Source organism: Triticum urartu, chromosome 7A, assembly GCF_056163025.1.
Source record: "Triticum urartu cultivar PI428250 chromosome 7A, HENAU_Tu73, whole genome shotgun sequence".
NCBI classification, from domain to species: domain Eukaryota; kingdom Viridiplantae; phylum Streptophyta; class Magnoliopsida; order Poales; family Poaceae; genus Triticum; species Triticum urartu.
The window spans coordinates 676,657,288-676,670,402 of record NC_141879.1 but is presented as its reverse complement, the minus strand read 5'-3'; the positions used below and the strand labels follow the sequence as shown (position 1 = coordinate 676,670,402).

Genomic DNA, 13,115 nt, shown 5'->3' with positions numbered 1-13,115 from the left:
CGGAGGAGAAGGTAGATCGGGTTAAAGTGAAGCGCACTCTGGCTGCCCTGACAAAACCACCGAAGTCTCCGCCGAAAGGAAACTATGACCGCATTATTGGAAAGGAATTTGCCGAAGCGGAGCGGTCGGGAAGTACTGTCAGTGATCAAAGGCTGAAAGAACGACGAGCTGGGAAACAAATTGCCCAGCTCGGCGAACAAGCGAAGCAATCGTGCCCCCCGCTCAAGGTGCCTAGCCACAACGTCGCTAATGATCCGAGGATGGTGCCTGGTTATAGCAGTCTTGCAGATTACCTGCCCGACGAAGTACATTATGAACCCATGGACATGCAGATACAAAGATACGAGTACGGGAAGCCTCTCGTCAAAGATGAAAGATCTCTATCAACGATGATGCGAAGATTGCATGATTGGTACTTGAAAATCTGCAGAGACTCTGGGGGGAGGAGTACTTTGTATGTGAAAGTTAAAAAGGAGCATGACCTCGTTGGAATTGATCTGTTGCATGTTCCATTTGAGGAGTTCTATCAGTTTTTCAATCAATTGGCCCTCGATAAAATAACGGTCGCCTGCTACTGTCTGTAAGTAGTACTATTTCTGTCATTAAGTTTCCCTATATAGCTTAGCTCTTTCATTGCATGTATTTATAATCATCCTCACTATATTATGCAGATTGAAGATCGCCGAATTGAAGAAAAGACAAGTCGGTGATATTGGGTTTATTAACACATATCTCATAGATGCAACTCAGGTTAAATTTCATGCCGCAGATACCGAGGCCAACTTGCTACGATCGTTGGTAATAAATCAAAACAAAGATATAATACTCTTTCCTTACAACTTCAAGTGAGTGTTACTGTCTTGTGCGTATTCGGTTTCCCTTATATATTAGTCAAGGTTATAGTAATGTAATTGATGAGTTATGCATGCGTGTGCAGTTTCCACTATATTCTCCTACATATTAAGCTTGAGCAGGGACTAGTAACCGTCTTAGACTCAAGACGAAAAGATCCCCAGGACTATGCAGACATGACTCAAATACTCGAGAAGTAAGTTAAATCGATCATTATCCACCATATCAGCAACTTTGTTCATTTCTTGATATATCAAGTAATTGTTTTCTTTCTCCGGCAGGGTTTGGAGAAAATTCACCAGAAAAGCTTCGGGACTACCAAAGGAGCTGCAATTTAGACACCCGAAAGTAAGTACTATAGTAGCATTTTAAGCGCATCTACTAGTCATTCAAGCGCTAGTTTCATCAATACCATTTGGCATTATTGCTTATCAGTATGATTAACCTCTATTTCATGTAAAGTGGTTGTGGCAGGAACAAGGGAATGATTTCTGTGGATACTATGTTTGCGAGTCCATCCGCCACACGACCTGTGACCGGGGCTACACTGACGAACAATATGAAGTACGTAAATAACAACATTCACAATTTTATTTTATTACCATCATTTGTGTTGAGTTTCATTCATTCATATATATATGTATTGACCCCATTCTTTAAATTAGATGTTTCGGAAGCGGGATGAACTCCTAGCACCAGCTCGCATGCGAGCAATTCAAGAGGAATTGGCGGCATTCTTTCTTGACCACGTGATCCCTGAAAACGGAGAATTCTATGTGGACCCTGAGTCCGTATGATTATATTTGTAAGAGATAATTATTGTATATATGTAGCCGGTAGTGTCAGATAGATATACGAGAACTTATTGTTCGCCCAATCTCTCGGAGAAAGAGAGGTGGTCGATATCACTTCTCTCTGTATGCATATATGTTCATCACGATCTTCTGTTTCCTTCGTTTGCTTACTAGCTAGCCAGCGTTTCTAGTCCTCTCTATACGTATGTATAGTACGTAGCGTCGACCAAGCACGGACATAAGAGAGGACACTTCTCTCTATTAATTATAGCTAGCTAACACAATATATGAAACACCTAAATTAACCCCCCAAAACCCCCAAACCCCCCCCCCTTCAAAAAAAACTAAAACCCCAGCCACAGAAATGCTGACGCGTGGATGCCTATTGGTCCCGGTTGGTGCCACCAACCAGGACCAAAGGGTCTCCTGCCTGGGCTCTGCGCACTGCCCACGTGGAGGCCCATCAGTCCCGGTTCTGGATTGAACCGGGACTAAAGGGTCGGGGCATTAGTACCGATACTTTAGTCCCGGTTCAGGAACCGGGACTAAAGGCCCTTACGAACCGGGACTATAGGCCCTTTTTCTACCAGTGACATAGGAGCGGATAAGGAATTCGACATAGCGACAGGTAAGCAAACTAACACACGAGCAAACAAAAGGCAAGGGGAAAAAGAGGAGGGCGAATAAAATGGCAAGGGTGAAGTGGGGGAGAGGAAAACGAGAGGCAAATGGCAAATAATGTAATGCGAGAGATAGAGATTGTGATGGGTACTTGGTATGTTGACTTTTGCGTAGGCTTCCCCGGCAACGGCGCTAGAAATGGCTCGTTGACGGGAGAGTAAATCTTGACTTGACTTGGCGTAGGCCTCCCCGGCAACGGCGCCAGAAATCCTTCTTGCTACGTCTCGAGCTAGCGTTGGTTTTCCCCGAAGAGGAGGGGGTGATGCAGCACAGTAGCGTAAGTATTTCCCTTAGTTTTTGAGAACCAAGGTATCAATCCAGTACGAGGTCACGCGCAAGTCCCTCATACCTGCACAAAACGGTAGCAACTCGCAACCAACGCTTAGGGGTTGTCAATCCCTTCACGGTCACTTACGAGAGTGAGATCTGATAGAGATAATATTTTTGGTATTTTTGGTATAAAGATGCAAAGTGAAAAGTAAAAGCAAAACAAGTAAAATAAAGTAATGGAGATTGATATGATGAGAATAGACCCGGGGGCCATAGGTTTCACTAGTGGCTTCTCTCAAGAGCATAGATATTCTACGGTGGGTGAACGAATTACTGTTGAGCAATTGATAGAATTTAGCATAGTTATGAGGTTATCTAGGTATGATCATGTATATAGGCATCACGTCCGTGACAAGTAGACCGACTCCTGCCTGCATCTACTACTATTACTCCACTCATCGACCGCTATCCAGCATGCATCTAGAGTATTAAGTTAAAAGCAGAGTAACACCTTAAGCAAGATGACATGATGTAGAGGAATAAATTCATGCAATATGATAAATACCCCATCTTGTTATCCTCGATGGCAACAATACAATACGTGCCTTGCAACTCTTTCTGTCACTGAGTAAGGACACTGCAAGATTGAACCCAAAGCTAAGCACTTCTCCCATTGCAAGAACTACCAATCTAGTTGGCCAAACCAAACGGATAATTCAAAGAGACTTGCAAAGATAACTCAATCATACATAAAAGAATTCAGAGAAGATTCAAATATTATTCATAGATAAGTTGGATCATAAACCCACAATTCATCGGTCTCAACAAACACACCGCAAAAAGAAGATTACATCGAATAGATCTCCACGAGAGAGGGGGAGAACATTGTATTGAGATCCAAAAAGAGAGAAGAAGCCATCTAGCTACTAGCTATGGACCCGAAGGTCTGAAGTAAACTACTCACACTTCATCGGAAGGGCTATGGTGTTGATGTAGAAGCCCTCCGTGATGGATGCCCTCTCCGGCGGAGCTCCGGAACAGGCCCCAAGATGGGATCTCGTGGATACAGGAAGTTGCGGCGGTGGAACTAGGTTTTTGGCTCCGTCTCTGGTCTAATGGGGGTACGTAGGTATATATAGGAGGAAGGAGTACGTCGGTGGAGCTCCGAGGGGCCCACGAGGCAGGGGGGCGCGCCTAGGGGGGGCGCCCTCCACCCTCGTGACCTCCCCGGAAACTTCTTGGAGTAGGGTCCAAGTCTCCTGGATCACGTTCGGTGAGAAGATCACGTTCCCGAAGGTTTCATTCCGTTTGGACTCCGTTTGATACTCTGTTTCCTCGAAATACTGAAATAGGCAAAAAAACAACAATTCTGGGCTGGGCCTCCGGTTAATAGGTTAGTCCCAAAAATAATATAAAAGTGGAAAATAAAGCCCAATATAGTCCAAAACAGTAGATAAAGTAGCATGGAGCAATCAAAAATTATAGATACATTGGAGACGTATCAACACACAAGTTGATCATTGATCTGTTAGCCGTGTGCGGTGTCCCCCTCCACCATAATCCACCTCGGTCATATCGTTGCAGTGCTTAGGCGAAGCCCTGCGCTGATAGCTTCATCATCACCGTCATCACGCTGTCATGCTGACGAAGCTCTCCCTCGACACTCAGCTGGATCGAGAGTTCGTGGGACGTCACTGAGCCGAACGTGTGCAGATCGCGGAGGTGCCGTACTTTTGGTACTAGGATCGGTTGGATCGTGAAGATGTACGACTACATCAACCGCGTTGTCATGACGCTTCCGTTTACGGTCTACGAGGGTACGTGGACTACACTCTTCCCTCTCGTTGCTATGCATCACCATGATCTTGCGTGTGCGTAGGAATTTTTGAAATTACTGCGGTCCCCAACAGTCGGTGTGTTAGTTTCTGCTCTGAAGATGGATCGGTGGAAGATGGCGGCGATGAAACATGAGAGTGCGTCGGACCGGTTTGTACCCCAAACCCAGTATGTGGCTCGGTTGGGGACTCCGGCTTTAGATATTAGGCTTTGGTGCGATGTCTGTTTGGTATTAGGCTTGGACTATCGGCACCCCTTCATCAAGTGGATAGGATTAGCGGCAGTTGTTGCTAAGGTGGTGGCTTCAGACTACCTGATGTACTACTTTGTAAGGTCTTTGTGAATAATTAATAAAATGGTTGCATGCATCGCCCTGATGCAGAGGTCGGGGGTAATCCTCCTTTTCAAAACAAAAAAAAAACTAAATGTCGTAAGTTGTTTACACTATTCATGGAATGAGAATTTGTTAATACTAATGTTCGTGATATATTGGTAGGATATTGGCCCTCAATATCGATGCTTTATCTCTTGTGATAAATGTGTGGAGTTGTTGTCTGGGGATGTCAATTCTTCATCTGACGGTGTGCAAATCATGCTGACCTGGAACAATTCCTGATGGGAAGTTCTTATTCTTCTCTACCTATATTTATTGGATTAAGTTCAATGGGCAGGTGAGTTTCTTATCCTGGAAGCTTTGTTCTATTTTTTGCAAGGAAATTTAATTAAATTTCTAACCATTTAGATTCATAATATCAATCTGCTACAGCATGGGGTTTGTTAGAAATTTCTAATCAGGATTGTTTCTAATGGTGATTAAAGCTGTCATAGAGTCAACATATTACAAATGTATACTTCTCTCCTCCAGATACCAGCCATTAGATTCAACAATCAGATATGCTGCTTCTTTAGCTGTAGGATAAAGTGAATTACAGCCACATACTTTTAATAATAACCCCCTAGCCTTTCAAATAGTTTGACTGTTTTGCTTCTCTGCGTGAGTACTATTTGTTTCACCATTTGTAGCTCATTGTAGCAGACGGAGGGTGTTGTATTCAATAGAGATTACAGTGATAAATTGGTGAAATTAGTTTGTTCTCTGATGTATGTTAGCTTAACTTGCTAAGCCATATAGTCCTATTTTTAGTACTAGGAGGAGAAATTAAATTAATATATGCCACCAAATGAGTTGAGTTAGGTTCTCTGTTGTGCTGGGGCAAGCTAAACCAAAGCAAGCAGTCACTCAAGGCAAGGAGCAGTGCTCCTATTTCCTCATTGTTGAGGTAGGTTCAGGTTAAATTATATGTGTTGATTCCCATCTCTTGCGCATGTGCAGATCTTTGTGTCTGATCAGGTTGTTCTTTGTCAAGTATTATCTTTGAGTGCACCATCTTGTGATCTGCTATCACATACAAATGATTCATGCCACCCCGGTCAGTTATTAGGATTTCACCCCATCATATCTGATTGGTCAATTTAGTTCCAGATTTTGTGGTTTCCTGGATATGTTGGGTAATTCACATTGTACCGCTCGATAATGTGTTGATGCTATGACAGAGTGGACTAAGTGATCTGTTTAGCATGGAACTAAAATTGCACTCCGAAATGAAGATATATCGTTCCTCTTGCCTTTATGTGATGAACTAGCCGTTGGAGGTGAGGGAACAGACGTTCCAGCTCGCTAGCTGTTACTTGTTCCTTGGCAACTTCAACGTGAGAATAGGCTAAAATATGTTGACACCGGACATGGAAGCTGTAGGACAGACCCAGTGCATAAAAGCTGCTGGACATGGAAGCTGTACGCACTAAAAAAAACAATGTAATGAACATGTAGCCATTTAGAATGATTCAAAGCATTCTAGAATAGTATGCGTTCTTTCGTTATTCAGCTAACATTGTCTGTTGTGCTTATATACAGAAAAAATATCCAAGGACTCAGAGAAGTTGATGCGATCTCAAATGAATTTAGAGTTCCAAAGTTTGAGATTCTAGGATCGAAAAAGGATATAGTGACTGACTAGCTACTCAGTCCAGTCTGGTGCTACATTTAGATTTGACTATGGTTTGGTACTTTGGTCTACTCGAATTCGAGACTGAGCATTAACCTATCAGATTTGGTTTTTCCCAGAGAGGAGATGCTATGACATATTTGCTGGTATTGGATGAATTTCTACCCCAGTGTACAAAAGGAATCTGATGAATGTGCAAATGAACAGACATTATTTATTATATAAGGACAATTTTAAAATCGAATATGCACAAGTGTATTTTTATTGATATGCACAAGTGTTCATATCTGATAGTATTGTTTAGAATTTGAGAACACTACATAGAAAATACATTTTGCTTCAGAAAGGAGTGGATCGATTTTGTATTTAAAGGTTGCGAATCATTATGCAGGGCACTCCATACATGTTATAGAGGCTGCCAATACGATGACTCTGATAGAGTTGCTCTAAGTTTGTTATCCCGTGGACGCACAGGCATTGAACTAGTGGAATTTGTATTCAGGTTGTTTGACCACACTATAAGAAAAAACACACAAATTTGCAAGAGGTTGTGAATAAAAAAAATGTTATGATATGTAGTGCAGAGAATAACTTGGACAAAATATATCATACTAGAATTCACAAATCTAAATGACCATCAAAGTTCCGTAGTTGATTCATAAAAAAAAACAGAAGCACGTTGTGTAGACAGTAGAAATATACTTCAACCACGAAACAAAAAGAAACCGAATTGGAAACAATAACTTCACACGAACAATAGCACATCATAGTAGAACATAGCACATACAAGGTCACCCTTAACATATCTCCAACAAGACATGTAACTGGTGGATATGTACAAACAGTGACACATGTCATGCATGCTATGAAAGTTGGTTCCGTGCACAGAACAAACAAATTATGCCACTGTCACAGCAATGTGGTATCAAGAATATAAAACAAGCCACGTGTAGCAAGATCTTGCTTAGAGCACCCCCTCCCCCCCCCCCCCCCCCCCTCCCCTCCTCAATTTTGCAACACTGGTTCAGGCGCGATGATATTGATCTATGTATACCTGCACACAAAGATTGCACAATTTATTAGCAACTTTTTCATTGGCAAGGTTACTGAGCACAGGAACAAATCTTACCAAAACTTCAGTAGCAGATGGGCGGCGACTACGTTCTGAATCAGTCATTTTTGCAAACAACTCACGATCGCCCTCCCAGCTGTGTGGAAGCCCTTCCTCCACGACTTTCGGAAATAGCTCATTCTTCTCAAATACAGTTTTAATCAATGCAAATAGCTCAAACAAGATGACCCCAGCTGAATAAATGTCAGCCTACCAAAAGATACACAAAAGATTTAGTCATTATTTAATAAGAAAAATATGCCAGACTAATTAACTGCGCTGCACACCTTTTCTGTTATTGTCTGACCACTGTCAAGCTCTGGGGCAAGGTAATACTTGGTCCCCAAGTCAGGTGTGCCACCACCATACCTGCCGAACTCATCATGACCACTGCAAGCATCGCCAAAATCACCAATTCGCACTCCCTCGTCAGAACCAAAGAATATATTATCTGGTTTCAGATCTCGATGCACAACACATTCTGCGTGTAGTCCCTTTATTCCTTCCACTATTTCTTGAAAAATGAACCACGGTCCTGAATCCAATCACTGTTTCCATATAATGTATGTCGAAGAGTCCTGCTTGAAGTTACACAGAAAGAAAGCATACAATCAGATAACGGTTCGTGTGGTATGTGCTATCCTTAAGTTCTTGCATAGCTATTGAGCAAAAGGCATTACCAAATTCTTATTTTTCCCATCGTGTAATAAATTAATATTCAGAGTTTTACCTGTTTTACCACAATATACAAAAAAATAATCGGTGTTTATTGGAAAATGGCATATCACTCTATATCTGTATCAGAAATCCAAACAACCATGGCCAGGCCACTGCTGTAGTGCCATCCTCTCTTAGCTCATCTACCCTTAGGGCTGTGATGCAGTGACAGGGATCCAACTAAAATACTAGGATGTGCTTGGTTGGATGAATAGATAAGGATAGGTTAGGGCCAACCAGATTATGTGGATGGGATGAGCCAGTTTGAGTGTTTGGTTGATATGTGTGCAATGAGTCCATTCCTGTTTGGTTTGAGCGATAGAGGTGATTGCGATGAGCCGATTTGAGTGATTCGTTGACAGATGAACATGAGCAAGTGGATTGTGACAACCTTCCCATATACTCCCTCCGTTCCTAAATATAAGTCATTTTAGAGATTCCAATATGGACTACATACGGAGCAAAATGAGTGAATCTACACTCTAAAATATGTCTATATACATCCATATGTAGTGCGTGTTGAAATCTCTAAGAAGGCTTATATTCAGAAACAGAGGGAGTATATGGTAAGATGACCACCATATTTTGCATAAAATCTGATCTAGCAATTGATTGAAGTAACAACTAACAAGACAGAGACCATCACAAGAATTACATTTGCAAGAAACATCATACATCCATAAAGTATCAACCATACGTGCATAATATAGCAATACATGACAATATTTGATAATTGCTTCACAACGAGCATCGAAAAGTAATACATGCCATAGTTATTGTCTAGAAAGTAATATATGTCATAGTTGAGAACCATACTTAATATTGTTGACTATTAGTGTGTGAGTAGATGTCACAACTCACTATTTTGAAGCGCTAAGTAGTGTCCATGAGTATCATCTTAATGAAAAATTGATATTTCTCTTGCTAAGTTGTGAAGCGCTAATTTAACCGAGCTACGTCACTCAATGCAGGCCTGCTAGTTCATTCCACTCTGTCTTAGATCACAACACCTTCAGTTTGTGTTTACTAAGAATGCTTGAACTTTTGAACAGAATGGAGGCAAGCCAAAGACCCTAAGCTAGAGGACATTCTGAGAGTCGGCTACGGCAACGACAGAAGTAGCAACATCTAGGATGGCAGAAATGCCGACCACTTGACCAGCTCAAGAACCACCAAGAGTTGACACCTTTCCAGGCTCTTTGTACTTCCAGGGCAATGGCGATGGCAGCGTGATTGGGCTGGACATCAACAACGCAGCACCACCATCACCCTGCACCGGCCTTCAGGACCACAACTTCATGCCTCCACAACATGGCAAATGCTTGCTGTGCTCGCCGAACCAAGGCACAATGGTGGCGGCGCCAAACAACTCCATCACAGGCTTCGATGCCAACTTGTCGATCTCTAGCAGTACCAATGAGTGACCAGCAGAAGAACGAAGGCAAGGGGAAGTGCTACCAGCTGTGGATAAGGACGATATGTGCTGCCGAGTTGGTTCTTCGGGGTGTGCTGCGCTCGCCGTGCCGCCAGTGAGGAGGGAGAAACGGGATTTGAGAGGGGTGAGAATGATGGGGAGAGGAGGAGGTGACGATCACATGATAGGCTAGCGACAACTTGGGCCACTCAGTTCAAATCAATTTTGCTGGGTGGAGCTACCAGTATCTTTGGGGCATACTCCTGTCCTTTGTTGGTTGGGTTTGTCCAGAAGATACACAACCAAGCGTATACTCAAAGAAATGGTTGTATCCCATCCACGGTTTGGTTATCAATCAAACACATCCTAAATGAATCTGTGCGACAAGTCAAGTTCACTTCTAGACTTCTAGTTGATGACTAATTTTTAGGTATGCAGCATGACACTATTGCCACTTCTATGTTCTAGCTGATGGCTAAGTTTTATGTATGCACTTACAAAAAAATGCTTTGATTAAAAAATATAGTCAAGGTGACAACTATTAAGTCCTGCCAGAATCAATAATAATACAAACGAATTTGTATATTGAGCGGAAAGCATAAAACATACATACCTAGGGCAAAACTCTAAATGAATGAAAATATACTCTTGCTCCGGCCATTCTTTGTAAACCCACGGCTCTCTCCAAGCCTAATAAAGTACAGAAAAGAATGAAAATTCAAAAGGCAATAAAACACAATTGCGATCTAAGATAATTCTTGCATACATATACCTGAAAGAAAGTCATAACACGTTTGTCCCTCAGACTTGATATGATTGCTATTTCTCTGAATAAATAATAACATTGTGGTTTTAGAGAACAGTTAAAAATGGAATTGCTAAGTGGAGTACATCCTAATGGATAAAAATAGGATTAAAGATGAACAGTTATAAGAATACCGTGGTTCTGCGGGACAAGATATTTGTTGACTAATTGTTTTTAGAGCACAGGTGCTGCCTAGCCATAAGCACTTGAAAACCCTACAGACCTTTGCTCCACCTGAAATAAAAACAAACATATCGCCTTGGTTACAAACGGCTGCAGTATCATGGCTGGTGCTTCTACTATTCTTGGGTCCAGAAGCATTATGAATCGCATGAAGTATGAACTTATCAGCTTATAGAGTATATTGATGCATCCGCTAACTAACACACTAAAGATTACATATTCAATGTTGTGGACCATTGCAGATAAGATGGGAGAAAATAGTATGATTCGAGTCATGACAGAAAATGTTGCTACCAACATATATTGTTCACCATGTACTGCAGATTGCATAAACTTTATACTTGGAAATAGCTAAAACCCCAGAACCAATGAGGCACTGCTTAAACACCTACTGCTTCTATAGTGACTTAGCGAGTATAGCATGATAGAGAGGGATGACCGAATTGAGGTGTCACACTCACATCAGAGATCTCCTAATCGATCTGACCAAGTTATGTTGGACACAGAGACGACTAGACAAGGGCATAAAGATTGCCTATTGAATATTTGGCCAGACACAAGCATAGTTAAGACAATGTAATATAACATTTTCATGTGGTACATATTTGTAATTTAAGGTCTTATTTAGAAAACTTACCAACTTTTTTAAGAATTGTGAAATTGCAAATAGATGGTATCATCATATTGACCACATCATGAAGGGCTGAAGAAGGAGCCTGCAGTTTTAAAAATTGCTATTAGAATAGCCCACAAATTAATAACAGGTTTAGATAGTAACTCGTACCGTAATCTCAAAATCCATCAAAACAGCTGATTCCCTAAAGATACGTGATCCATCATAGTTCACTTCCAAATCGAACTCATTCATTTCCTCAAACTTCAGCCAAAAAAGGCAATAATCCTTTGTTTAAATCCATTCACTCCCACCTGGTAAAACAAACAACTCGGTGAGCCTGAGCTATATTTGATGGAGACATTTTAACAACAAAATTCAGCAAAAGAAAGACAAGAAGTCCCAGCTATGAAATGACTTCAATTCTATTTAGGGCTTTATTTTGGTGACTTCCAACCAAATGATGAAGTGGGCGTACTTTGTATATGACTTTGAGAGTTGGGCATAGATCAATTCGGTGTAAGCAGGCATGATATGATGGTGGCCCGACAGATTAAAAACATGGCAATAGCTCCAACGTCCAGGAACTAGGGGGCTGGGGCCTTCCTAACAAATTATTGCTAGCAATGCTGTGATGATCCTAATGCAGGGCTTCTAAGTTTTTCAAATGACAATCTTGCATGCAGAATACACCGATGATTTTAGTGTAGGGGCTAGATTTGATGGACACATTAGAACTACTAGAATCATTTAAAATGTGTGTTAGTTGAAGAACTATTCCTTTCTAAACATCAAAGATACTCACGAAATTTTTTGACGAGAACATGCTTCTGCAATGGCCATAGTCGAAGCTTCATTTGCACAGTCTGTTCATCTTCCTTCTTGAGCCCCTCCTCCACCTTCTTGAGCCCCTTCTCCACCTTCTTGAGCCCCTCCTCCTCGCTGCTTGTGCTTTTTTCCTCATCCTCATCATCATCATTGCTTCCCAAATCATCATTACCCTGTTGCCAAAAGATCGACCTAAATAAACCCACATCGTTCCCCCTGCCGACCGAGTCGTCACTATTGGTGCTCATGCCCTCTTCCTGGCTAGATGTTGTCTCCTCCTCCTCCTCCTCTTCCTCCTCCTCTTCACACCCCATCAGCCCAAACATGTGTCTGGTCCCCTCATTCACGTCGCTGCTTGAACGAGACGAAGACCCCCCACAAGTTGATGGATCGGTGGAGTAGCACTCTGAGTAGCAGTCTGGTGCCCCATCGTCGTACCCCGAATCACCACCATAGAACAGCATCTGTGCCATGTCGATGATGCGCCCACCTAAGACAAGCGCCAGGTACAGTCCACTGCCGTTACCATGCTCCATGTCAATCTCAGGAACTTCAACGCTTCCCTCCACCACACGAGGGGGGGTGATGGGGCTTAGCTTCGCTACTTCAGTAAACTCAGCCCCAGATCTGCGATAGATATGTACTGCTGCTGCCTCGCCGCCCATCGACTCCATTGACAAGGAGCTCATTGCAACCTAGGGTTAGGCAAATAAGGCACAAACAAAAGTACTTCAGATCACACAGATTGTTCAAAGTCAGCAATAATATTGCAATTCAGATAACAAAACGGCAGTGTGTATTATGCGAAAAGAAACAACAGCAAATAAAGATGGCAGGAACAGTGAATTATCACATGTCAAACACCTTTGCTTCTTATGCTCAGATGTGGAGAACAGGAGAACAGAAAATGGAATTGGGAAAATCCTGAACCAAGAACAGTGAATTGCAGTTTCCATATATCTTAACCTTCCTGGCATGAAAGCATCTACAGTACGAGAGGGTCCT

General features: G+C 42.1%; 1 protein-coding gene across 1 annotated transcript; it reads right to left on the bottom strand.

Annotated features, from left to right (window-relative positions):
- Positions 1–7,436: 7,436 nt before the first annotated feature.
- On the bottom strand, positions 7,437–12,799 carry LOC147961381 (uncharacterized). Its single transcript, XM_087533785.1, has 7 exons — positions 12,088–12,799; positions 10,621–10,720; positions 10,454–10,508; positions 10,295–10,371; positions 7,838–8,096; positions 7,569–7,760; positions 7,437–7,493 (listed from the first exon to the last, which is right to left on the bottom strand). The coding sequence occupies exons 1-7, from the start codon at positions 12,797–12,799 to the stop codon at positions 7,464–7,466; spliced, it is 1,425 nt and encodes a 474-aa protein (XP_087389911.1). The 3' UTR covers positions 7,437–7,463.
- Between the last annotated feature and the right edge of the window lie 316 nt (positions 12,800–13,115).

Coding starts and splice junctions, on each gene's coding strand:
- LOC147961381 (XM_087533785.1), bottom strand. CDS start 12,799: ATGAGCTCCTTGTCAATGGAGTCGATGGGCGGCGAGGCAGCAGCAGTA. Junction 10,509..10,620: donor TCTTGTCCCGCAGAACCACG/GTATTCTTATAA, acceptor TTATTTATTCAG/AGAAATAGCAATCATATCAA. Junction 7,494..7,568: donor CATCTGCTACTGAAGTTTTG/GTAAGATTTGTT, acceptor CTTTGTGTGCAG/GTATACATAGATCAATATCA.